Source organism: Microdochium trichocladiopsis (assembly GCF_020744255.1).
Source record: "Microdochium trichocladiopsis strain MPI-CAGE-CH-0230 chromosome Unknown B0I36scaffold_8, whole genome shotgun sequence".
Classification (NCBI taxonomy): Eukaryota; Fungi; Ascomycota; class Sordariomycetes; order Xylariales; family Microdochiaceae; genus Microdochium; species Microdochium trichocladiopsis.
In genome coordinates this window covers 2076288-2100465 of record NW_025763551.1, presented here as the reverse complement: position 1 = coordinate 2100465, position 24178 = coordinate 2076288, and the positions used below count along the sequence as shown (strand labels likewise).

General features: G+C 57.0%; 7 protein-coding genes across 7 annotated transcripts; 2 read left to right on the top strand and 5 right to left on the bottom strand.

Moving 5' to 3' along the window:
* Nucleotides 1-37: 37 nt before the first annotated feature.
* B0I36DRAFT_330393 (uncharacterized protein) lies at nt 38-3379 on the bottom strand. Its single transcript, XM_046154834.1, has 2 exons — nt 1800-3379; nt 38-1742 (listed from the first exon to the last, which is right to left on the bottom strand). The coding sequence occupies exons 1-2, from the start codon at nt 3252-3254 to the stop codon at nt 405-407; spliced, it is 2793 nt and encodes a 930-aa protein (XP_046009540.1). The 5' UTR covers nt 3255-3379; the 3' UTR covers nt 38-404.
* On the top strand, nt 3366-4212 carry B0I36DRAFT_330391 (uncharacterized protein). Its single transcript, XM_046154833.1, has one exon. It carries the CDS (start codon nt 3411-3413, stop codon nt 4008-4010), a length of 600 nt encoding a protein of 199 aa, XP_046009539.1. The 5' UTR covers nt 3366-3410; the 3' UTR covers nt 4011-4212.
* Nucleotides 4213-4435: 223 nt separating this feature from the next.
* Nucleotides 4436-6060, bottom strand: B0I36DRAFT_273146 (Fcf1-domain-containing protein). The gene is made up of 2 exons (XM_046151321.1): nt 5688-6060; nt 4436-5580 (listed from the first exon to the last, which is right to left on the bottom strand). Exons 1-2 carry the CDS (start codon nt 5872-5874, stop codon nt 4847-4849), a joined length of 921 nt encoding a protein of 306 aa, XP_046009538.1. The 5' UTR covers nt 5875-6060; the 3' UTR covers nt 4436-4846.
* Nucleotides 6061-6144: 84 nt separating this feature from the next.
* Nucleotides 6145-8027, bottom strand: B0I36DRAFT_330387 (phosphatase 2C-like domain-containing protein). Its single transcript, XM_046154832.1, has 3 exons — nt 7348-8027; nt 6594-7267; nt 6145-6532 (listed from the first exon to the last, which is right to left on the bottom strand). The coding sequence occupies exons 1-3, from the start codon at nt 7989-7991 to the stop codon at nt 6477-6479; spliced, it is 1374 nt and encodes a 457-aa protein (XP_046009537.1). The 5' UTR covers nt 7992-8027; the 3' UTR covers nt 6145-6476.
* Nucleotides 8028-12267: 4240 nt separating this feature from the next.
* B0I36DRAFT_156784 (uncharacterized protein) lies at nt 12268-17203 on the top strand. The gene is made up of 3 exons (XM_046148607.1): nt 12268-12942; nt 12998-13155; nt 13246-17203. The coding sequence occupies exons 1-3, from the start codon at nt 12471-12473 to the stop codon at nt 16954-16956; spliced, it is 4341 nt and encodes a 1446-aa protein (XP_046009536.1). The 5' UTR covers nt 12268-12470; the 3' UTR covers nt 16957-17203.
* Nucleotides 17204-17847: 644 nt separating this feature from the next.
* On the bottom strand, nt 17848-19100 carry B0I36DRAFT_352199 (uncharacterized protein; the record flags this gene model as incomplete). The annotated part of the gene is made up of 2 exons (XM_046157088.1): nt 17848-18734; nt 18797-19100. 2 exons carry the CDS (start codon nt 19098-19100, stop codon nt 17848-17850), a joined length of 1191 nt encoding a protein of 396 aa, XP_046009535.1.
* Nucleotides 19101-22797: 3697 nt separating this feature from the next.
* B0I36DRAFT_294202 (uncharacterized protein) lies at nt 22798-24138 on the bottom strand. Its single transcript, XM_046151814.1, has 3 exons — nt 23804-24138; nt 23380-23709; nt 22798-23288 (listed from the first exon to the last, which is right to left on the bottom strand). The coding sequence occupies exons 1-3, from the start codon at nt 23895-23897 to the stop codon at nt 23125-23127; spliced, it is 588 nt and encodes a 195-aa protein (XP_046009534.1). The 5' UTR covers nt 23898-24138; the 3' UTR covers nt 22798-23124.
* Nucleotides 24139-24178: the final 40 nt, after the last annotated feature.

Below are 24178 nucleotides of genomic sequence, written 5' to 3'. Positions count from 1 at the left end.
TGCCGTGGGTTTACTGAAACTTGGAAGGCGCGTTTTCAATCGCTTCGTGATACGATAGTTACTTACACTTTACTTACTGCCTTAGGGCGTTGATCCCCAATGAAACTTGCTTGAAATCCGATGTCGCGAATTCGCGCGCATGAAGTCCCGAGACGCGACTCTTAAAATGTTCTTCAGAACACACAACTGTGTGAATATGCGTACATGAATGCCTGCGCTGCATCTCGTGGTAATGATTAATGTGTAATGTGTAATTGTGTAATTTGTATGTTGTATAACAGGAAAACGCCACCCCAAGATGTAATAAGTCGAGCAAACCAACGGAAGCCAACCACACTGCACACACGCGCCTTAGCCAAACTCCACACATGTCATCGTCAGGCCGCACTCCCAGGTACGCCAGCTCATGCAAAGGTCATTTCAATCTCCTTCTCCTTTCCGAAGTCTGGGTCGTCGTCATCCGCCCATGGATCTGCGACTGGCAGGCTTGCCGGTGCTGTCTTAGTCGTCTTGTAGTCGGGTCTCTTCTCCATGGCGGTGTCCGGGCCTGCTGACCTTTCCGTCCCCCATGGCTGGCTGTTCGTGTTGCCGACACTGGTGCTCTTATTGTCTGGCACACGGTAGTCCGTGTCGAACGACATTTGCACCTCGTCGTCTGCCGGATGCCCTCGGTCGTCGTACCCCCACCGTGCATACCCATTACTTCCACCCATAGTGGTTGTAGCATCAGAGCTCTTCGTCTCCCTCAATGGTGGCGGCTTAGGACTTGTTGCATCAACGTCGAGCTTCATCGGCGGAAGCGTGCTCTTGAGCTCCTTGATCTGCAGCTCGCCGTCATTGTAGTCGGCAGTTGATTTGTCCCTGCCCCGCGCCATCTCTTCGGTGGCTGTCTCCGAGTCGAAAAGCACACCGTGATTATTGCCGCTGTCTTTGCCACCATGCCTGCTGCTGGAACCCCCGGCATCGTCCCCGCCTTTGCCATCTTCATACACCTCCCAGCTCTCTCGTTTCGTCTTCTTTCGCCCAAATATGCCCCAACCACTCTTCTTCGTGCTGTTGTTCTTCTTCTCCATCTCCTTGCGGGCCTCCTCGATCTCGTTGATGATCTCTCTCTGGCGCTCGCGGTGTCCGTCTGGATCCGGATCCTCAATCTCGTCGAACTCATCGCTTTCGATAAGCCACTCGCACTCCCGCAGTAATCTTGGCATCGACGTACGATATGCCATGTGGCCAGGGACAAACTCCGTGCAGTCGAGGTTCTCGATGCCGGGTATACCCTGGATGGCAGCCAGCCCAGCGACGCGGCGAATGCCGCCGTTCGTTAGCCGGAATAGATAGCCGAGAATCCAATCGGTCCGGTTGTAGCCATTGATGAATTTGCCGCTGCACACGGAGCGGACCTTGTAATATTCTTCGGACTTGACGACCACGGGGGAGCCAAACATGTACACGTTCTGGACAAGGCCATAGGCACCTTTCTTCTCCAGCTCAAGAAGACAGGAGAAGATAACACGAGCACCCAAAGAGTAACCGACCAGAGTGACGGGGCGTGTGCCCAGGTTCCGGTCGATGAGGGAGTCGGCCAGAATCTGACCAGCTGACCACGCGCGATCCAGTGAGACGGCCCAAGGGTTGTCAATCAGATATGTGATCTTGGCCATGACGATAGGCAGCTGAAGGCCGCTCATTAGAGCGGCAAGACCAACTGCACCAAGAATTTGTTGAAGGGTGGAGGTGACCGCCTGCTGCATGTTAGTGAATTTGTTCCGTAGCCATACAATATGGCATCAGGGACATACCTCTGTCGCTAGAATGTTGATGGTATCACCAACACTCTGCAGCATTTCTGGCTCCCAAAGCACCGAGTAGAGATCACCCATGGCTGGGTCAACTGTGCTAAATGGCAGACGGATATCATCGTGTTTGTTCGTCATCCATCCCGAAACCGTCACAATCAGGTTGACCCGCTTATTGTTATGCAAGGGTCGGTACTCAAAGGTCTTGACCGAACCCAAGCGACGATTCGCCGCTTTGCCTCCCATGAAGCTTCCGGCTGCCGCGGATCCGGACGTGATTACGGCCATACCACCCACTCCAGCCAGGAACGAGCCTGTGCCAGATACTCCGATGGCTGTGAAGCCAGCAGCCAGACCAGCTCCAATCACAGGTGCCATCAGGCCCGCTGACAGGCCAATGACCAAGCCACCACCGACGGTGGCGATGCCCATCATGGCATATCTTCGCTTGAGCCCCATCTTTCTGCGAGACTCGACGTGTTCTTCCTCGTTCCAGTTCTCCTTCTCGGCTTGCTGTTGCATCTCCAAGGCTTCCGTGACCCTCTTCTCGAATCGGCATATATCTACCCATGACACCTCCAAGTCGGCTCCGACCCGCTCAAGCAGATACCGCGACCGCGCGTCGTAGACAGAATCGGCGACGAGCACCAAGAACAGATCACAGACGACCGTCCACCGGAGATCAATATCGATCTTGGCAGTGTCTGGTAGTTGCGATGGAGTCCTGCTTTCGGGGAGCTCCTCGCCAGTATGCGACTCGTATGGGGGCGGTACTGGTGTCGCAGGCTCGTGCTCCGGATCCTGCTCAGGTGATGAAGACCGAGTTGTGCTGGTGCCGGTCGCCACAGATGACCTCTGTTGTGATCCTGTTTCTGACTCGCCCTCCTCGGCAGGCTTCGGGTTCTTGACGCGGGCATTCTGCATCAAGACAGGCGTCAGATCTTTGGGCTGGACGCCATGCTCTACGAGCTGCTCGATCATCACTTGTTCTGCAGGGCTAATGTCCATATGGGCATAGAGCCGGATCATGATCTTCTGTGCCCACATTCTCATCGAGTCTGCCGCAACCTTGATCTCCTTCTTGCCCTTCTTCATTTGTTCCACCTTCTCGACCTCTTTCACCATGTTGAACATCTCAAGACGAGTGACGCCGACATAGGCGATTCTCTGGCCTTCGGTAAGTAGATCCTTGGTGGCCTGTAGTTGCGACACCGTGTCTCGCTGTTCCTCTTCGAGCTCAGTCAGACTGGTGCTCTTTGCATTGTTGAATAGGTAGCGCGTGTTGTCGTCCATGCTCGTCTCAGATTCGGCATCGTCGTCAGCGATGACTTTGGTGTATCCCTTTCCAGCGCCTCCGAGGCCGCCGTACTCGTATGACTCGTCTACTTCCGGGTTATGCTCCTTGGCTATCAGCTTATTGTCGTCATCGTATATGTCGTAAGGTGCATATGCAGGCATCGTCTGCCATCCTCCATCGTCGTCTTTGACGTCGTCATCAGCTTTTGGTGCCGTGAGCTGCTGATGCGAGAACTCGGATATGCTTGGGACTGTGCTTGCTGTGCTCTCATTCCGGTTGTGGCCCTTGGCTGCAAATTGGGACTTGTACGCTTCTGCATGGTGACGAGTGGCCTCGACCTCTTCCACCGATGGCCCAGATATACCCTCGATCGTGTTCTTCCTCTTCGTATTCGCGGCTGGGATCTGGGGCAGGTCGGTGGCGGTGTCGCCAGCTTCGGCGTTTGCTGCACCGTTCGGCGGAGCAGCAACGGCACCTTCAGGCTTTTCTGCTGGTCTCTCAGGAGGCGGCATAGGTGTCTTGGGCTCTTCTTCCACTTCTTGTACTTCGAACTTGGTCGAGTCTTCAGGGGGCGGCCGAGGCGTTGGTGGTGTAGAGTCGACTTTTGGAGACTGATCCTCAACCTTGGCGGGTGCAGCTGCAGGTGCAGCTGCGTCCTCTTCCTTCGCTCTCGTCATTCCTTCAATTGTTGGGGCAGACGCTTCCGGGGTCTCCGGGATCTCGTCCGGCTTCGCTGTGCTCGAGGTGTCTCGGGCCTTGGACGGCTCGTCCTGCGGTATCACCTCCGCTTGGGCGGTCGGCACCCCTTCGGAAGGCGCATCTTCGGGAGGGACGTAGGTGCGGATCGGCAGACCGAAGTCGTCCACCGCTGGTGTGTGTTTTGGGGCCGCCATCAGGCTGGGCTGCTGCGTCATTGAGACCGCATGGAGTCGTGGGTTGTTTGGTGCAACTTCGCTCGTTGCAGGCGGCGGGAGCCTTGGTGCAGTGCTTCGGCTGCCGTGAGCACTAGGGGAAGGTTTCGGAAATGTCGCAGGGATTCAGCGGTATGCAGGACCGCGCAACACCCAGCGACGGCAGATTACAGTCAGATCGGGGGCCGTTGCTGCGGGGGAAGAGAGGGAGGGCAAGTGATCCCTGAGGCAGGCGAGGCGGCTCGCCAGGTCTCCTACGGGCGCCGAAGCGTGGTGGGGGAGACGGTGCTCAAGTGACAGAAACGGACGATCCAAGGGCGCCCCACTCAGATTTGGGAATAGGGGTCTCACAATACACTTGAGCTGGCACAGGAAGAGTGTGTACTCGGCCTGAGTCAAGGGTGAACATGAGCTTTCCTCAATTGGCTGGAGGATGATCAGGCGTTTGCATCTTTACATGTAGTTTGACAGGAGATCTGAGCCTGAATCACCAAAGTTGAAGTCTTCATTCTGCGATCCAGAACCTGATACACAGACAACGATGTGGTTTCACTTACAGGCTTTGCTCGGGCCTGGGTATAAATTCAAGTAGGCGGCTGTGCACACTTTCAGAAACATTCGGTCTGGAAGTATGCCATATCAGACCAAGCAAAGGATCAATCTACGTCACCTGTTCACAGCTCTGACCATCGTAGGTCTGAACAAACGAGGAGCCTTGAAGTATAAGTCGATTTTGAGCTCCATAACCAATGCAAATGGCCCCCAGAAACGCCGTTGACAATGCTGTACATCGCTGATCCTCCTCCTCCTCCGCTCAATATGTCACCCAAATCGCCAGCTGCTCAAGCGGCCGGGGCCTCAACCTGAACAGCCCTCTCGGGCGCGGAGCCTTCTGCACCGCCGTCTGTGGCGCTCTTGTTCTTCGGCTTCCTCTTGCGCTTCTTCTTTTCGGCTTCTCCTTCGCCCCCCTCTTGCTGAGGCTTCTGCGGTCCATCCCTTGGTCTGCTCTTTGTCGCACTCCCTGGCGCAGCAGAGCCGTTGCTTGGCTGAGGCTTCTTCTTCTTGATGCTCAGCGGGTTGGGCAGCTTCTGACCATACGTCTTCTTGCGCTTCTTCGCCTCGGGATTGGCACTCTTGCTGCCCTGCTTCTCGTCCTCACTGTCCTCGTCATCATCCTCTGTGCGTTTCCGCTTGTCCCCAACAACCTTTTTGATCTCTGCCCGGAACTTGCTGCGCTCCTCGCGACTCCTCGCCTTCGCCGAGACCTCGGCCATGGGCTCGAGCGTCATGACTGATCGGCGGATGTACAGCAGCGGGACGCCCGCGACCTCCCTGAGCGACGCGCGCAGCTCGTCGTCGTTGACGGCGCAGATGTAGTGGTGCTTGTTGACCCCGGAGTCCTTGGGGTCCACGACGGAGCGGACGCACTCGAACGCGCTCAGCGGCTCCGGGTACTGGTCTGGGTGGTGCCCGCAGCGCCGCCGCTCGTAGTTGTTCTTGGCCTCCTCGATCGCCGCGTCGACGCCCGGCTCGGTTTTGCGCGCGTACAGGTGTCGCATTGAGCATTGTGTAATCACTATGCGCCAGTTCGTCATCGTCAGTCCTTGCCATCTCGAAATATTGCCATCTGCTGCGATTCACACCTCGAGACAGGCGGGGGGTTTGAGAAGTGCTGCAACATACTTGGCTTGACATCCCCGCGGGCATGCAGGTTGTCCTCGAGTCTCTTGACAATCTCCATCTTGCAGCGCGTGCCCTCGATGACAAAGTCCGCGTCCATCAGCACCTGGTACGGCTTCCGAAAGCCAAAGTTCATGGAGAACTTCTCCATGAGCTTCCGGTTGTCCTTTGATCGCTTCGCGCGTGGCATCTTGGGTCTTGTCGTCGAGCTTTTCGATGTCTGGGATACGCGAAGGCTTTCCCGAGGTGTGCTTGCGACAGTTGTGCCTACGTCGCGCGGAGCTGGCTGGGTGTCCTTGTGTCGCGGGGAGCTGAGAAAAAAAAGCTGGCGAGCTGGATTTGACGTCTCGATGGCATTCGCAAAAGACTAAACTTCGCGCCTGCGATGCTACCCGCATCCATAAATTTTAGAGCTTGTTGCGCCGATAGCGCCTTATCAGCGCCCAGCAATCGCCGGGGTCCACTTGCTGAGCGGCCGCCCCACGCAGCCTTCTTCGATGGAGCACGGCATCACTAGAAAGCAAGTCATTGGGATTTGGTCATTTCCTTCAAGCGAGGACAACGTTGTGCCTAGCATGCTGCAATACGCCTGGACAGTCCATATTATGTATCTCATCATGCACCGCCTATAGCTTGATCCCTCTGTGGTGTGTATCATACTAAGTATAAAGTAATGTCTCGTTGCGCCAAACACCATGCCAATCAGGAACCCAAACCCGCTATTTGAAAATGGACCAGATACTCCGGACTGATTATCCCTGTACTTTGCTGGCCGGAGACACATGCTGCTCCTCACTTCGCGTTCCGTCGACAGATAGCAGCCACCACACTAATATCGTCGAGCTTGCCTGTAAGGCCTGTCGTCAGCGTCACGGCTATGTGCACTTTGTGAATATAAGGGACACTCACCTCCTTCGCTCGCCAGCCCTTCCTCGATGGCATGCTCCATGAACGGACTCTCCGCGAATGGATCCAGAGCAATCTGCTTGGCAGCATTGACGAGCTCCTCGGCCACGAACGCCATGCCGCCGTTCTCGTCCTCGTCTAGCCGGGGCCCAACACTACCCGCCTGCCACCTCTCCATGCTTTTGCAGACGTTCTCGACAATCTCGTGCGACCAGAGATTGTCAATCACGCCGTCCGACATGGCCAGCACAATGTCGCCTTCCTGTGCCTCCACGGCATCCACCACTGCATTCTGCAAAGGCGTGTCGGGGCTGTTGGTGCCCAGTTGCCGCGGGCAGTCGAACCAATGCCACTGCTCAGTAGACTTGTAGATCATCTTCCTTGACGACGGGCGCAAAACCATGACCTGCGAGTCGCCGAGATTTGTGACGAACACCAAAGGTTGTGAAGGCGAGGACGGGTCGCTCGGGTCGTCCCTGTAGAACAACTGCGCGCCTGCCGCCGTCGTTGTGCCCTGACACTCGTTCGGCCCGGATGTCGCCTGGACCGTTCGCTCGTAGGCTGTCTGCAGGTATTGCACCGGCTCGGGGTGGTATGGCTGATCTGGCGGCCTAGGGCGCATGAAATCCTCCTGCATGGCGGACACCCAGAAGTGCAATATTAACCTCGACCACAGCCTGCTCGCAACAAATTGTCATCAGTGATGTGCCCCAAACGATGAAGCCGACAAAGGGAGTTTTGCACAGCAGCGGCATACCCGGCATGTCCTCTTGGCCGCGCCGACCAGGCCCCTACCCCGTCGTTTGCGCATATAAAGTTCTCGCTGGCATACACCGCGTCGTCGCCGTTGGTCCAGCCGCGGATCAACTCGCCGTCGACAAAGGCGGACCGCTTGTCACGACTGCGGTGATGCGTGCTGAGTGGGTCTGTGAATGACGTCGATGGCGGGGAGAGGAATGGCGGCGGGAAGGGCCGCGGCGGGCGTTTGGCGAAGAGGGAGAAGCCCGTGTCGAAGCGGAAGGGCAACTTGGGGCAGGCGAGCGGCAGCGGCGGCGTGACTCCGCCTGTCGCGGCATCGTGGTCATATCGGGCCTGGAGATGATTCCATCGTGTGGTGGAGGAGTGTGGGTGCTGGCGGGAGATGGAGCGAGTCGCCAGCTGTGCCTGCCGCGATGCGTGCCGCATCCCCGCGACACCGATAAGAGACGAGATTTGGGAAAGTGTGGGTGTTGATGAAGTCGGATATCGTGCTCTTCCAGATATTCTTGAACCGCCTGCTAAGTGTGCAAAGACAAGCTCGCGGCAGATCTCCCATCCAGAGGGATGGACTCTGTTGAGACCTGTAGCGCCGATAAGATTGGCGGGCAAGTTGACGCTGCTTTTGGCAGCCAGGGCATGCATGGGCTATTAGAGCTGGGGACGGTCCCTCTGTTCGAGGCTAGCACGTGCAAACGGGGCGCAGTGCGGCCCGAATAGCTGCCCCAAGTGTGTCTGAGACCAATGAGCAGGCCTGGCCACAGCCAGGGGGGCCACCTGGAGACAGTCAGTCTCCGGGTCCCTGAAATCCCATTCTCCCTGATCGGATCGGCACTCCAGCGTCCAACTGGTGAGGCCGGCGCGGAGGTCCGTGTTGGACAAAAGTGCGGTAAGCACGGCGGCCTCAACAACTTCCTGCTGCCGGCGGTAATCAGTATGAAGCTAGGCGCCAATACCTTATCTAGACCGCTTCTTCTGTGACCATTGTTTGGTTGCCACGATTGAATGAATAAAGCAAGCAATCGTCAACAGATGCTGTGGACGGGGCTGGCATTTTCTGTCCCTTGTTCACGGCGCAAAGAGGGGTCGTCCGAGTCGGCATCCGTTAGCATGCCCACGCTACACTGATGGATCCGCTCCACATGCGGATCTCACCGAGCTACACTTGGAGAAACATGTCGCGTGGTGATTGATTCCCATGCCACATTCAATTTTAGCCGCCAGCCAGGCTCATGTTCACATTGCAAAGTTGCATACGTCTCCAAAGGGCCAGGCGTTCACCATTTTGTCTCATCACCTACGGGGCAGCTCCAATGTTATCCGATTCATTGGTCGTTACGGGTTATGAGCCAATGCAAACTGCCTGGTGCAGGCCACAAACCCGCCGCGATGAGACTCCATCAAGCCAGGCCGCACGCGAGACTCCACTCAGGTGCAACCCTAGCAGGGTTGCGAAATCGATGTTCTGAGTTCGCCGCTCTAAGGCTGGCGGCCCTGAGAAATGCATATTGCCTGTTCTGGCAGGCTCGCGGAGCATTTCCTGGGGTTTGATGCATGATGGGTTGCTTGGATCCTCGCCTCCAGTACGCGTACGAAGATGCCATTTGCCAGTTGCGAGTAGTTCCAGCTGCGATGTGCAAAAATGGATATCTAAAGACCTCTGGCGTTAATACGCGCCTGTCTATTGATGCGTGGCCCCTACATCATTTTTATATCTAAGTCGGACACTCGTGCACTAGCTAGTGGAGGATGGTATTGGTGTCGTCCAACGCAGTGGAAAGGTGCAGGTGCCATTGCTGTGCGCGGGGTCTGAGCATGTAACAAATCTACTCGACAATGCTTGCTCTCTAGCGAGCAAAGGCTGGTTGATGTCCTTTGTCATAGCGCGTGCTCCGCTGCTGTGTCCTGCAAGTCGTTGGGACGGATCCGGCTTTCCTGTCGTTTCACCTCCGATGACAGTTGTTCTGTGCTTGCTCTCGGACAATCGTCGTGCCATGTTATGCTGCAGTCCTTGACCAGCTGCGTCCACATTCAGGCTTCACAATCAATAAACAAGAGTCAACCAACAAGACCCCCCCCCCTTTCGCTTTTCACCCCCTTTCTTTGCTGCCCAGAGCTACACAGTCTGGAGATTGGTGACAGGTTGCGTGCGTTCGAATCCGAAGCATAAGTGGCTCCTCAAATCAGACGACAGTTGGCCATATGCAGACAGACCCCAAACTCTGTTTCGAGACCGGCTCTGTGCGCCGATCAGTCACTGCGTGCGGCGGACTTGGCAATTGTGCGTTCTAGTCAGACCACATCAGCATCCCGTCAATATGTGAATGTCATCGTCATGAGCTGTGTGGCTGGGTACGCGCTAGGCAGCCGGCTATTTGGAAGGCTCTACATCCGTACCATATGGATGGGCTCTCCGAGTCGGCCGCTTAACCCTTTTCATGAGTTGTGACGGCTGCCAGGCTAGTCGTCGACTAGTGGATTTCTAATGACCTAGTGTCGCAATGCTTTGAGTGCATGGCAAAGCCGAATTTCCGTGTTTGCTTTCCGGTGGTTGGGCATGAATAGGACAAGGCGAGGCTTGAGCAGTGAAGCGCCAAGGTGGACCGGCCAGGTGCATCGCAGTTTTGAACAAATACGTCACCTTAAAACCTTGGAGCCCCGTCTTCAGCATTGGCACCTTGGCGCCCGTGCACCTAGTCAACAGGCGCGTCTCCAGTTTGGGCCCTTGTTCCAGAATCCGGAGCCGTGCCTGTGGAGGGCGCTTCGGTGTCAATCTGGCTGGCTTTCTCTGCACCGCTCAGAGTCCGGTTCGAGCTGGCACAGTTGGAGAGTCAAGTTCTGACTCCTCCATGTCGTTCTTGAATTCATTGGGCCAGGTCATATTGGCATCGGTGGACATCAGCCTCAGGAGTCCGTACTTGGAACGGGATGTGACCTTGCGGGCTGCCACCTAATTAATTCGTCTCAAGTACGGACGACCATTGTCAGCTTGCCTTGCGGACTGCCAACGGAGCCCGCACACACCTGCATGCCGCACCAAAACAGCTGCCTAGAAAGCTGACGGGGAAATGTAGCTGTATGTTGCTGCCAGGGCGCACGATCACCATCCTGGCAGCTTGGCGAAGGGAAACAACGGCAACCGGGATGTATAGCGATGCTGAGCCTCGAAGAAAACGTCTCGCTTACTTGGCACCCTACCGTGCGCTTCTGGGCCGAGAATTGAGCATGCCCCCCAAGTGATCGTCACCGTGGGTACGCGTCTCATGGGAAAGCTGGTTGTTGGCGCGAACAGGGTGAGGCAAAGCAGGAGGCCGTGGAAAGTCGCTATTTCATGACGGCCGAGAATCCTGCCCTGCTCTTCTGGGATATGGACCTCTGCGGTCTTCTGTGGCCGCGCGGCTCGCTGCTTGCAAACTGCCGCTGTGATTGTTCTTTCCAGCCGACAAGCACCTGGATCGATGAGAGGACAAGCACCTTTTCCACAGTGCACCAGACGTGGGTTCGTTCTGCACTCTGAAAAAAAATAAAGGGAGGTCGGGTCGGGTCCTGGCAACGGGTCCATGACGCTGGCGCCAGCCCATGCTGTTAGTGGCTGCCTCAGTAAGAGCCCACCCGAATAGCCGGGGCAGGCACCGCTCCTTTCGACACGCTGAACGCTCGTCTCGTATCGTCTCGTCTTGTCGTGTCGCCGCCCGGACCTGGCTAAGGCCCACGACACGCCGGCGCCCACCTCGAGACGGCTGGGCCGGTCGTTCCGCCGCACCCGCCCGACGATTGCCACGACGCTGCCTTGTTTCGCACCTCGAATGGAATAAGCTCCTTGCTGCGGTGATTTCTCGACGGCCTCCTCGTCCCACTGCATCTCTCCCTTCCCCTTGTACCTCCCATGCTCCAACTTGCGACTGCATCCGTCACTCTCTCCCTCTCTCTCTCTCGCGTCGCTCGCCACGAGCTTCACCACCGCCGCCGCCATTATTACGTGACATCGACCCGGCAGATCGCCCCTCCAGCGTGGGAACGCCGCGCCGTGCGAAGCTAGCTCTCGGCAAGCCCAAAGACACTGGGCTCGCGGCTGCCCGTTAGCTGTCTGGGCGACGCGGACCAACCACTTGCGCAGTCCAGGTCGTGCTGCGGAGTGTCGATAATAGCGATCATCCAGATCGCGCAAGTGAGCGGTGCCTGCCGCCCACAGGCACGATCGGCGACGGCGGCGTTTTCCATTCACTTGCTGTCTCAGAACAGGACTGTACGACACCGGCATCGACAACGCCGTTCGCCGGTGACAGACGGTCACCATGGTTCGCAAAAGAGGTCAGTAGTGGTCTGGCATATTGTCTTTCTCAAGCCCACACTGGCAAGATCGGTCCCGGCCCGCCCAGTCGCAGAGCAGCGTGCCTGTCAACGTTCCATGTTTCGTCAACGCACCATACCCGTCCAAGTGGACGGACGCGGATGGCTGCCGCTTCTCGATTCAACACCCCTGTGGAGCTACCCCCCTTGGCGCCAGTCTGGGTGCTCGTCCTCATTTCCTCAAGCATGTCTTCCGCCAGGCCCCCAGAGCTGGTGGTGGCTTGACACACGGAAGCCCTGCGCGCCAGGTTACCGGAGCGCAGATCTGCCTCTTTGACAGCGCGCCTGCCCTTGGGCCTGCATCCCAGAGCTGGTCAGGCGAGGCTTGTCTGGACCCTGGCATACGCGCAACGGGAGGCCATTGCATCACCTCGCGTCCCGCCACTGCCCACGCCCGTCAGTGCTCGCAGCCCTGCTACGTACAGCTGTGTGGCCGTAAAGCACGTTCCCGCCGCGCAGCCACACCACGCTCCCTCAGTCATCGTCACACGGACTCCGGACAGGAGTAGCCGGGCTCCAATTCGTCCTGGCGTACGGTCGCTCCCTTTGCAGTCCGACCTTGCCATTGTTCCCATCTCCTCCCGTCTCAACCTCTCCTCGTCTGCGTATCCCGAGCACTTACGTATCAAAGTCACAATACATTACCCTGCACACTTGGCACTGGCTCTGCAGCCCCCTTGCTAGGCTCCGGTCTTGTCGAGCCTTGGAGTGATCCCTTGGCACCTGTGCGCAGCGATGCTAATGACGCCCGTCTAACCCAAAGTGCTCTCGTTCATGTCCCACTTCTCGAGCGACAACAACCGCAACAGCTACGCTTCCACCACAACAGCCGCCCCCGCAACCTCGTCACCTGCGAGTGCTCTTCCTTCAACCAAACCCTCCTTTCCTCCATACCCGCCGCCCGCCAAGTCAGACAGACACAGCTACGGCGAGCTGCAGCCATCGCAGCCACAGCCCGCCTCGACCGCCTCTTCGCCGCCTGTCCCGTCATCACCAGCATGGGACAGCCGTGAGCAGTCTCCCGCGGCCGCCGACCCTTTCCCCACCAGCGCCTTCACGCCCCGGACAACCCGAGGTCGCAGCAACTCTCGCCCGCTATCCATGGTCATGAGCTACCAGCCGCCCATCATGGACATCAACGAGGACACAATTCCCGAGCTCCAGCCGATTTTTAGCTTCCTCAACAGCCACGGCAACAAGCTCTACCAGGAGGGCTACTTCCTCAAGCTCGACGACCAAAACACTCGTACGTCCTGGTGACCGAGGTGGCACTACTGCAGCATACTAACCAATGCACACAGAGGGCAAGCCCAACCCGGATCGGACTTGGACAGAATGCTTCGCGCAGCTCGTGGGCACAGTTCTTTCGCTATGGGATGCCGCCGAGCTTGACGCCGCCGGAGAAGATGGCGAGGTACTCCCGAAGTTTATCAATCTCACGGATGCGTCTATAAAAATGGTATGGCATACTTGCAGCGTCGGCAGTGCTAGGTCCCGACCTGAGGGCAATTTGCTGCTCACTTTCCGCATGACTGACACTTCCTCACAGATTGAGTCACTACCGACAAGCTCAGCTGGAGAACAGCCTCTACAGAACATACTCAGCATCTCGACAGCAGGGAAGAACCGCTATCTGCTCCACTTCAACTCGCGGCATTCTCTGATACAGTGGACCGCGGGCATACGCCTGGCCATGTTCGAACATGCCACTCTCCAAGAAGCATATACTGGGGCTCTGCTTGCTGGCAAGGGCAAGCTTCTCAACAACATTGGCGTCATCATGGAACGTGCGCGTTTTCCGGTCGAGCAATGGGTTCGCGTCCGTTTCGGTGCCGGCATGCCTTGGAGGCGATGCTGGTGTGTCATCACGCCACCAGACGAGAAGGAATACCAGAAGATGCAAAAGGACGTCAAGAAGAAGGGACCTTACGATCGAACACGAGCTCCGCTCCTCAAAGGCGACATCAGGTTCTACGACCAGCGCAAGGAGGGCAAGAAGCAGAAGAAGATGCAACCGATTGCCACGATAACTGATGCCTACTCGGCGTATTCACTGTATCCACAGGCCAAGTCGCTCATCGATGCCTCGACATTGATCAAGCTAGAAGGAAGCATAACGATCCACGCGGACCCGCCCTCCTCTAGCGAAGGCTTCGTCTTCGTCATGCCTGAGGTGAACCCTGCCATCTCTGGATTCGAGATGATGATGAGGTTCCTATTCCCGACTTGGGACACTTTTGGTCTTTATGGCCGCCCAGGAAGATTGGTCACCAGCGTCCTGGACCAGAGATCCCTCATGTTCGCCATGCCAAAACACAAGCGATACGGGTACCTCGAGCTACTGGATGTATCAAGCCTGATCCTCACTGACGGAAGCTCCGGGTGGATTGAGAAGGAATGGCGCAAGAAACTCAAAGAGCTCACTAGTACACGGATGAACGTGGTCGGTGAAGAGCGAGATACGGACAGTGGGCCGAGCAGTCGTTCCAACAGCAGAACTGGCTCTCGACTGAGTGGCGGCACGCCGCAGCCTGGCCAGCGGCAGCGCGTTGGATTTGCGGATGCGGCGGAGCAGCCACCATCAATGACGAGGGCTTCCCGTTCGATGTCTCTGACCAATCGGCCAATGGATCTCTCTGTTAACACAGGGGAACGGGCGCCGTCGGCAATGGCTGGTTCGCATTCACGGCACTCTAGAAATGCGTCGGATCCCTCACTGATGGGCCCTCTACCGCACCACCCGGGTCTCCACCAGCCCAGCCCCTTGTCAGGTAGGACACCGACAAGCGCCCAGGGCTACCCTCGGGACCTTGCTTCCACTCCGGAGCGTATGAGCTCAGAAGACGAGATCACATTCCAGCCTCCGGCTGTACAGAACACCCACAACATGAGCACGCCGGAGCCAGTCATCCGTCCGCCCAGGTTCTCTCACCTGCCAGGGGAGAAGCCATCCACCCGGCCATACCATTCCCCGGAGCTTCGACGTGCCAACAGTCGGCTCTCAAGCACGACACTTGCCCAGCTCGCCCAGAATGGCGGCGTTGCCTTTGACGGAGAAGCACCTACTGGACATCCTGGCGACGAACAGGGCCCAATGCCACCACCACACCGTGACCAAGCTGGTCCGCCACCGGTACTGCCTCACACCAACCATCCTGGGATGCCTGCTAATACCGGTCCTGAAGCAATGAACCAACCTTACCCACGATCCCCTGGTCTTCCTCCTCCGGGCGTTGGATTCCAGGAAAATCGATCTCAATCGCCCATGAACCCAAACCGAGGACCGCCGATTCCTAATCCCAACTACAGACGACCCAGCCCAGGACCTGGTCCCGACTTCCGAAGTCGCTCAGACTCTCGGCCTGGCACGGCAGGCAGCCAGCATCGACCCATGACTCCGGGAGGAGGCCCACCCGGTGGACGAGGTGGACCACCCCCTGGACGTGGTGGAGGGCCACCTTATGGTCGCGGCGGTGGGCCGCCTCCAGGTCATCCAGCGTACAGAGGTCGTGGCGGTCCAGGACCCGGACCTGGCCGAGGCCGTGGCATGCCACCTCCGCATATGGCTCAACAAGCAGGGCCTAATTCGTACCGCCAACCTGGGGCTCCTGGTCAGGAAGAACCGTTCAATGTCAATACCGTCATCGCAAGGAAACCTGTTGTTAATGGGTCTCTCCCTGCGCGTGGGGATAGTCTACGGTCGCCCGTTGAGGCCTTCCCACCTCTGGCACAGTCAAGCACGAGCAGTTTCACCTCTGCCAGTATTGACTCAGGCATCATGAACAAGATCCAGGGACCACCCCCAGGCGAGCGTGCAGCGATGCGACGACACGACACGATGACCAGCCAAGTCAGTAGCAATTACGGCGACAATGTGTCAACTGCAAGCCCGGACTATGCCAGCACGCGGCCATCCATTGAATCGCAAGCATCGATGGAGCGACCTCGTGCTGGCGTGCTCAAGACTATTGGCAATGCTGATGCCACGGCAAGCGGGCCGCCCCGCCGTGAGTTTGACATGCCTGAGATTGATTTTGGCCCGACTGTGAACTATGCCGCACAACAGAGGAGCAAGACCCCGACTGGACTACCACCAAATCAACCCAATGGGCCACAAGCTGCACAGCCAGCGCCTTTGTCGGCTGGTCTGCAGAGCTTCGCACCCGCACTTGGTCCGCAGCGTCGCTCACCTGCGCCCCAGGCTGCTCATGACCGCCAGCCGTCCAACGAGGGCACGCGAAGGAGCATGATCTGGCAGCCGCCTTCGGCATCATCGCATCAGGGTGGCTCTGGAGGAAGCGGGATGTCTGCAGAGCAATTTGTGCAGCATCGGGCTGTCGCAGCAACACCCCAATATGCGCATCACAGGCAATCATCAAGTGTCACCCTGAGCGGTCACCGTGCTGGCACGACACCCCCTCCCGGGAATAGACCTGGTTCTCAGGACTACATTGGCATCGCCCATTCCAGGAATAACTCACAGGAGTTATTGCAGCGCCCGAGCTCGCGGTCCGCTGGGGATGTGCTGCAGCGTCCATCGTCCCGAGAGCTCCTCCAGCGACCCAGCTCTCGCGGTGCCGGTGAGCTTCTTCAGCGTCCTGGTTCTCGTGGCGCTGGTGCTGTGCTAGGTGGGCAAGGAGAGTCCCACTTGTCCGCACGGGAACAGGAGCAGATCGCTCGGGCTACTGGCTCGCCACTCATCCAGATGGCTGGCAACAAGAACGGACCCCCGGCCAGTGGGGGACTTGTCGGTGCGATCCAGACTCGTGAGCGCGAGCGTGAGCAAGCAAAGCAGGGCTGGTCGAACGCCTCAACCCAACAGGCTATTCAACAGAGACAGCTAGCACAACAACAACAGCAGCAGCAGCAGCAGCAGCAGGCCTACCAACAGCAATATGCTCAGGTGCCTGGGACTCCGGGTACTCCTCGGGGGCCTCCTCCTCTCAATGGGTACTCGAACATGGGGCGTGGCGTGGGCTATGGGGTTCCACAGTCACCCATGCAGCAGAACTTTGGGATGCAGCAGGGATATTTCCCCGCCTCGCCAGGAGGCTTCGAGCAGCCGGGCAGTTGGGGTGGTGGCGGTGGTCTAGGAGCCATGTCGCCTCAGTTGCAGCATCCTCCACAGGGTTATGGTGCCATACAGCAGCCCGTGATGCAGGTGAACCAGCAACAGGCGCAGTTTGTGCCTGGACCACAGCAGGGGCAATATCCGGCGCAAGGACAGGGCAGTTATGGATACCACGGTCAGGCCTTCTAGCGATAGAGTGTAGGCATGCGTGAGCTGGCTGGAGTTCATGATTTCTTCCCTTTTTTGTTTTTTGTTTATCTCTCCCCTCTTCTCTTGGTTATTCTGTACCAAAAGGAGATTACTTGCATACTGGCATTTTTTTCTTTTCCCTTTGTGTTTATTATCCTCTCATCCACTGGAAGTGGGCTGCATAGCATTTGGGTATTTCGTAGCGTTAAAAAAAAAGACGGTTCATCTCATGGAAAAGTTATGTCCCAGTCCCAGTCTCGGCTTGAAAGATCCTAGCATGTGTGTGAGCCGTCTAGGACTGGATGATTTTGAGAATGAAGCAACGGAAAAATGTCAAATTTGACTTGCTCATCTGCGTACATTTGGTTTTACTTGGCCATGTTTTATGTGCTTGCTTGCTTGCTCGCTTGCTAGCCGCCGTACTCTGACTGACAATTCATAAAAGCACGGCTCTCTAGGGATATCGTGACTAGTATACTCGCGGCGGGCGGGCGTCACTCTCTCGAGACACCTTCTTTCCACTTTGAACAACTGGGGTCTGCCGCCAATTTTGCCAAAAGCACCACCAAAAATGGGACGGGGCCTTTAAGTAACCCCAACCAGTTCAAACGACAATATCGTATATGATATGATATTGACAAGTATGCTTGGTGTGTGTGTGTGTGTGTGAGACACCAAGCGACATACCATTGGCCGGGGAAAAATAAAAACATCGAATTTTCCAAGAGTTTCCCATTTGCCCATGACGGAACCTGAACAACAGTAACCAAACGAAGTAACAAATGCATGCTCCTTGCATGAACTGCAAAGGCGTACCAGCCGTGACACCGTGCCTCCCCTAGCTTTTCAATTCGTGAAATCATCAGAGGCTCCTCTTCACACTTTCTTCCTTTAGCGAGGGGCACGATTCGAGCCCGCAGCCTCGATAGCCTGGTCCAGAGCACGCTCCTCCTCCTCCAGCCGCCTAATCTCGTCGGGTGTCATGCCTTCCTCAACCAAGTGGGCATACTGTGTCGTGGCGGGTGGCACCGGCGAGCTTGTGCCGTACGGCAGGTGTGTCTGGCTGGACGTCATCGCGTTCGCGACGGCAGGGCTGGCATGGGCGGATGGTGCCTGGTCACTATACGGTGCATAATGCGAGTCCATAGCAGTACTGCCACGGTCATGCAACCGGCCGCCGTCGTCGCCGTATGCCGAGTGCGGCGACGACTCCGAGACACCAGGCACTTCCTTGTCGATAATCATGGCGTGTGTGCCGGCGTCGTGCCCATACTCTGCTCCGCGAGCTGGGCCTTGCTGCTTCCGGCGTCGGAAGCAGAAGAACCATACGAGCACGCCCACAATGGCGAGCGCCGCGGCACCGCCAACAGCAATGCCCGCAATGGCGCCGTTGCTGAGTCCATTCGGAGGAGCTTGTGCGGTTGGGTTGCTGCCGCCAGCGGCCGAGCCAGTTGGGGCCGTAGTAGTGACCCCCCCTGTAGAGGCTGGCACACCGGTATTTATGACTGTGGCCGTGATGCTGGCAACTGGCGTTGTAGGGAGTGCCGTGTCTGAGGCCAGCGCTGCGGACAGCGATGCCGAGGCTTGTTGGCTGGCAACAAGACCTGGCTCACGAGCAACAGCGAAAGCCCCAGTCGCGGAAAATCCAAGCCGGTCTTTGCCCGACCAGGAAATGTTGACGAAAAGGGGTTTCTCAAAATTGCCCTGCCAATAATACTGCTGGTCCGGGTCGCGGCTGATGTCAAAGTCGAGGCGGCCTCCGGTCTGGTTCAGGGTCACTGTAGGCACCAGTTAGTCCTTTCATGCCCAATCTTGCAAATCCTGCGTGGAGGCTATCTACCTTGTAGATTGTTGAGCTTGTTGCCCTCGTTTAGCCATTGTGCAATGGCAGCGCTTGCATTGAACAGCTCAACCCTGTCGATGGTGAAACCGTCCTTAACTGTCCATGATTGCTGCTGGCCTTGTTTGCCTGCAACAAGGATTGGGAATGCCTCTGGTGCGCCACTTGAGCCGATGAGGGAATCGAACTGGACAACCGTTGACGGATCGAACTGGATGATCGCTTCGACGACGTCCACCTTCTGCGCCGCCACGCTGTTCATGCCCAATGCAAGCACCACCCTCGTCCATGGTGTTGGCCGCATTGCTGCGTGGGAGGAAGTGCCAACTCGGTGCGCTAGCCGCCGAATTCTGGGGGATCGTTACGAATGGCTCTTGATTTGTCGCTGTTGTTGCGTCACTGGGACAATCTGTTGAGATGGCTACTTGTGTCGAGCTCGGCCCATGTCCCACCACTGCTCAGCTGCTGTTTTGGGAGGCGTCGACGGAGCGTGAAGAGCGCCGTGCCGGTATCTTCTGGTGTTAGACGAACACGGCCGCTTCCGGAGACGGGCGAAGGGGATCGCAACCGCGGGGGCGTTGCTGGCGATAGTGAGGTTTGAGAGAGCAGCGCGGAACGATGGAGAATTGGAAACCGACGAGGAGGAGGCGGAAGGGAAACGGCAGGCCGGGCAAAGGCTGACTGACGGCGTCAGCACAGCAGGGATGAGGATGACAGGTGATAGGCTGGGCGGGTGCTGGGGCTGAGCGTTCGCGCAGTGAGATGGTGGATGGATGGACCGCCGAGGAAGGAGCCGGGCCGCAGGGGTCCTGTCCTCCGCCCGCGCGCATTGTAAGTACGTACCTTCAGGTATGAAGAAGACGAGACGGAGCCTCGTCACCAACCGAACCAAGCCTAAGTCCCCGTCGATCGTCGCTCTGCTGCTGCTGCTGCTTCTCACTCACACGTTGCTGCGCCCTTCGGCCGTTGTGCTCCACGAAGCCGAGCCCGTCAGCATCTTGTTGAAGCGGAGAGTTATGGCGTGGGCAGGCTGGCGTTCAGCTGGGCTGCACTAGTATGGGACGGGGTGGGCTGGGCTCTTGCAGGGCTGGAACTCTGTCTGCTCATCGTCCTCTTCTGTTTTTTTGTCTTGTGCCTCGTCCCTCCGGTCCAAGCTGTTGTTGTTGGTGGTTGCTTGCCTGCCTGCCTGCTCATCCCCTTGGCGGATCTCACTCATATCTTGCTTGCACTCCGCAACTCGACCAACTCCGCCGTCGTCAGCACTTGGGCACGCACCCGCCAGGGGCCCCCTCGAGCCAGGCCAGGGCCGTCGCACTGCGCGAGGCCGTGATTGGTGTTGCCGCACCCTGTCTGCGCCCCTTTGGCAGGGCTGGCTGCTGACAGAAGCCGGGCCCAACTTTAGAATGCGCTCCACTCACACTCACACCCTCACACACACACCCGACCAGACTCTCTCGCCTTTGCGGACTGTCTCTGCGATGGAAGCCAGCAACGGCCTGCTTCCTTCCGGAGAAACTTGTGTCTTGAGTTTAAAGCCGCCCGCTGGTTCTCGCTCATGCCTGTGTGGCGCAGTGGCCGCAGATCTAGAACGGCAAGGTTGCATCAAGAGGGTTACGTGTTGTCCTCAGCCTCGGCCGCACGAGGCTCGCGGCAAGTGTCTGGCAACCAACGGCAGCCTCACGCCCATGGGATCGACAACTCGAGAATGCACGTATATCTGGCTCGCAAGTGGCATTCATGCCGGCTCATGCTGCAAAAGCTTGAGCCGGCGTCGCCACGCTCACAGGATTCAAAGGTCCAAAAACCGCAGGCAGGGAGGTACAGTATTGTACATGCAGTAGAGCTAGTGAGTGTCTTCCCCACAGGACCCCTGCTGTTGCAATTTATAGCATCAGCGCTACAGCACCCATTACCTAGTCCTGTCGGTACGTCGCCGCCGCGGGGGTGCCCCGCTGCGGGTCTCATCCCAATCATCATCCGGGCAAGACACTCACTTTTGTGGTACCATGGAAATGTACGTCTCCCTCTGGGGTGCCGTGCTCTGCAATCTCAGTCAGTCATTAAGAAGCTGCAGACCAGGCGCATTCTGGTCAACTAAAAGCACATCATCTTGAAAGAGTCGTACATCGACACCCCATGGGCCAACTGAACCCGTGGAGGCGTGAAGCTGCTGCAGCCTTGCCACACTGCTCGTTCACACAAACACCACCCCAGGCACAGGCCTGCATGTGCTGCGCGCACCGTAACCGCCAGCAAATCAGCGACGAAACGTTGCCCTCACACCTTTCCGTCGAAGAGCGGGGTTTCACCTCGGGTTTTGTGTCTGGGGAACAATTGCCGCTGGCTTCTCAGTCGTCTTTGAAACATTCCCGCATGCTTCAGTAACAGCACTAGGGGCTTTGGAAGCATGCCGGCCCGTCAAATCAATGGTCAACGAGCACAATGATATCATCACAATCCTTCCCGTCCTTCCCGCAATCGTCGTGCAACCCCCCGGTACATTTTGCAGCCAGCGCGCGGGGCGCCAGCTTTCTGCTACGGAAGAACCCGTGCAGATCCTTCTCTGAAAAGTAAAGGGAGCAATTAGTCTTCTTCCGTTGGAGAGAGAGCATATGTCTTTTGGCAAGTGTCGTTCTTGGAATGTTAGGTAAAGTGTGTCATCCATTGCAACCGGTTGCCGATCAAGGATTCCATCGCGACTAGAGGTTGACATTACCGTGTGTGTGTGACATCCTCTGTCAAGATTCCCCTCCTCGTTTATGCTACCAAAATACAAGCCAGCTTCAGTGTCACAAAAGCAATCCCCAAGCTCGTCCCCTACGAGCCGAATGCTCCAATGGGGGTGCTTTGTTCGTTGTTGGTTACCAAGCCCGCCCTCGCATGAGATGTCCCCTTTTCCACCCGCTGAAAACCCCCCTTGCAATGCAGGCAGGCGTCTCGCCGGGCTCTTTACCTTTGGTCAAGGCCCGGCCGGGTATGTCAGGCTCGCTGCAGGTGCCTGAAATAGCATTTCTTTTTTGGTAAAGTGCTTCATGGTTCCTTTTCTGGCGGCTTGATTCTTGTGATTCTGGAAGTGTCGAGGGTTCCTGTGACCAATGACTGTGATGGAGCGGAATGTATCGTCCCTCGATGACGTGCCGCCTAGAAAAAGGGATATTGACGCACAACCTCCTATGGGGTAGTGTTCGTGCCTCGAAGCGCTGCATATCAAGCCAATATATGCCCAGCTATGGGTTTGGTTATGTTTTCTTTTTCTCTTTTTGAAAAACTCGATGAGCCACGATCAGAGAGGTGGCCATGTCTCTGGTGAGCGCGGTATGTAACGTTGTGATCCGAGTACCGTGCTATATAAAGTGTGATGACAATGAAAGGGGCCCGAGCCACAGTGGACCGCCCGTCCCGTCTGTTGACAGCCGTTCATAAGAGCTGCGGCCTTGTGCTCATCCTCGTCGTCTTCGTCGTCATCGTTAGTATCGTCTTAAGTCCTCTAGTTTTTGGTCACCATGAAAGTGCTGTTGTCGGCATCGTCATGGGGCGTTTGCTTGAATGTCACCGAGGCGAATCTATATACGCAGCGCAACGATACTACGTCCGTTGAAGCTGGGCATTAGATAGGTCGGAAAGAACTGCTGGCCAGACCTCCCATAACGCTGTGCTAAAAGTTGCTCAGTCCTTTTCTACTTTGCCCTTCTTGATGGGGGCCAGCTCGAGTCCCCGTCGTGTTTAGCTTTTGGTTCAGTCAGATCTCTTTTCGGTGGACGCTTCTCAGCTGTGCACTGGCGTGGATTCTGGGATGTTGGAAATGTCCAACTGCAAGAGGTGTGCTATATCATTGTCCGATGATTGGCTTCGTCGCAGGAATCATCACTAGCATAGTACGTATGTAAGCTGCTACTTTGGTAGGTGGAATGCAGCTCGAGCATGGAAACTTGCCGTGTCATCAAAGGGGTCGAGCCAACCGCGCACAAGACTTCAAGTGTTAGCCCCCATGAACATTCGAGTTTGCGGACGATACTCGTTTCACTCTTGTACACTACATATTAGCGACCATGGCGAACACCGCTCAAAGATGGTGTTTCACGACTCCTCGCTTCAAACGAACGGAGGGCGCAGCCCGGTACTGTGTGGCATCAAGCAAAGCTATCGAATTCGTTATGGCGCTATATATCTCAGTTCTGTGCCCACGTCAAATGCTCGCTTCTCAGAGACGAAGTTGCTTCAGCACACTGTCATGCATTTGACGTCCCCCGAAGGACAGAAATATCACGAGTGATAAAACCTCATCGACTGGTGCTCATCTTGTCTGAATCTTCCAGAAGCACTTGCCATCAACCGCGGCCAAACGTGAACAAGCGACTGGCCATATTACTCGCCAGTGCACCGGCGATGTTGCCCGATGACAAAGCGCTGCCAGCGAGGTTGGAAGCCTGGCTGAACTTGTCGCACCGCGAGAACGCAAGACTGTTTGTGATTGTCAAAGTAAGGGCGATGGCTGCTCCGAGTCAAAGGGCAACAGGTCAGCAATCTTGTCCAAACGAGTGCGCATACGACGAGAAAATGATTTCGGCAGTCCCGCAACTCACCAACCAAAGGCAGCCACATGAGCTTGAATCTTATGATGGCCAGGATGGCCAGTGCGATCCAAAGCAGAGGCTGCGAGTACATTGCAAGCCAAAAGAAGCGGCTGTCGGTAGCGTTGATGGTCCGCGTGCCGGGCTCGCTGCTCTCAAAGACCCATTGGCTGTCGCCTGTCGTCGGATCGACCTCGTTCCACCAGCGCAGGCCCACGAGACGCCGCCCGGCAATATTCTTGAGGTAGTAGAAGTCGGCCGCGAGGAGCAGCATCGTGACGATGAAAATCATGACCATATTCTCGGTAAAGATGACCCCGAAGAGGTACACCAGGAGGGACGCTGTTTGGCGGGAAGAGGGGCCAACCGTCAGCATCAAAGCTCTGTAAATTGCCCCCGAAAGGGAAAGGCGCTCAAAGGACTAGAAACAACTCACAAGCCCGGAAGGCGAGGAACGTTAACAGAGTGATAGGGTGCGAGCTGAGCCGCCAGCTCAGGGAGCCAGATGGGTTTTGTGTGGATTCCATCATAGCTAGCTAGCTGTCCAAGTCGGCGCGTGGCTCGTGGCTGGTACGAATCTCCGGGTGCGGAAGTTCGTCGTCGTCGTCGGGGTGGCTCTGGGGTGATGGCAGGTGAAGCTCTGTCGTCAGGGTTGCTTGGTGGGTGTGATGGTCCCCAAGGTTGGAGCCTGGCGGTTGTGCAATTGGATCAAGCTCCTCGTGTCAACTTGACGCGCGCCCCAATGAGGAGAGCCGCTAGCGGGCTGTCTGGGCAGGGGTCCTCCACAGCAGTCTAAGTCTGGTGCACTTCA

Coding starts and splice junctions, on each gene's coding strand:
- B0I36DRAFT_294202 (XM_046151814.1), bottom strand. CDS start 23,897: ATGATGGAATCCACACAAAACCCATCTGGCTCCCTGAGCTGGCGGCTC. Junction 23,710..23,803: donor GTTCCTCGCCTTCCGGGCTT/GTGAGTTGTTTC, acceptor CCCGCCAAACAG/CGTCCCTCCTGGTGTACCTC. Junction 23,289..23,379: donor CATGTGGCTGCCTTTGGTTG/GTGAGTTGCGGG, acceptor GACTCGGAGCAG/CCATCGCCCTTACTTTGACA.
- B0I36DRAFT_156784 (XM_046148607.1), top strand. CDS start 12,471: ATGTCCCACTTCTCGAGCGACAACAACCGCAACAGCTACGCTTCCACC. Junction 12,943..12,997: donor GCTCGACGACCAAAACACTC/GTACGTCCTGGT, acceptor CAATGCACACAG/AGGGCAAGCCCAACCCGGAT. Junction 13,156..13,245: donor CGGATGCGTCTATAAAAATG/GTATGGCATACT, acceptor ACTTCCTCACAG/ATTGAGTCACTACCGACAAG.
- B0I36DRAFT_273146 (XM_046151321.1), bottom strand. CDS start 5,874: ATGCCACGCGCGAAGCGATCAAAGGACAACCGGAAGCTCATGGAGAAG. Junction 5,581..5,687: donor CCGCGGGGATGTCAAGCCAA/GTATGTTGCAGC, acceptor ACTGGCGCATAG/TGATTACACAATGCTCAATG.
- B0I36DRAFT_330391 (XM_046154833.1), top strand. CDS start 3,411: ATGGTGACGAGTGGCCTCGACCTCTTCCACCGATGGCCCAGATATACC.
- B0I36DRAFT_330393 (XM_046154834.1), bottom strand. CDS start 3,254: ATGCCTGCATATGCACCTTACGACATATACGATGACGACAATAAGCTG. Junction 1,743..1,799: donor TCAACATTCTAGCGACAGAG/GTATGTCCCTGA, acceptor AACATGCAGCAG/GCGGTCACCTCCACCCTTCA.
- B0I36DRAFT_330387 (XM_046154832.1), bottom strand. CDS start 7,991: ATGCATGCCCTGGCTGCCAAAAGCAGCGTCAACTTGCCCGCCAATCTT. Junction 7,268..7,347: donor CGGCCAAGAGGACATGCCGG/GTATGCCGCTGC, acceptor TGTTGCGAGCAG/GCTGTGGTCGAGGTTAATAT. Junction 6,533..6,593: donor AGGGCTGGCGAGCGAAGGAG/GTGAGTGTCCCT, acceptor CAGGCCTTACAG/GCAAGCTCGACGATATTAGT.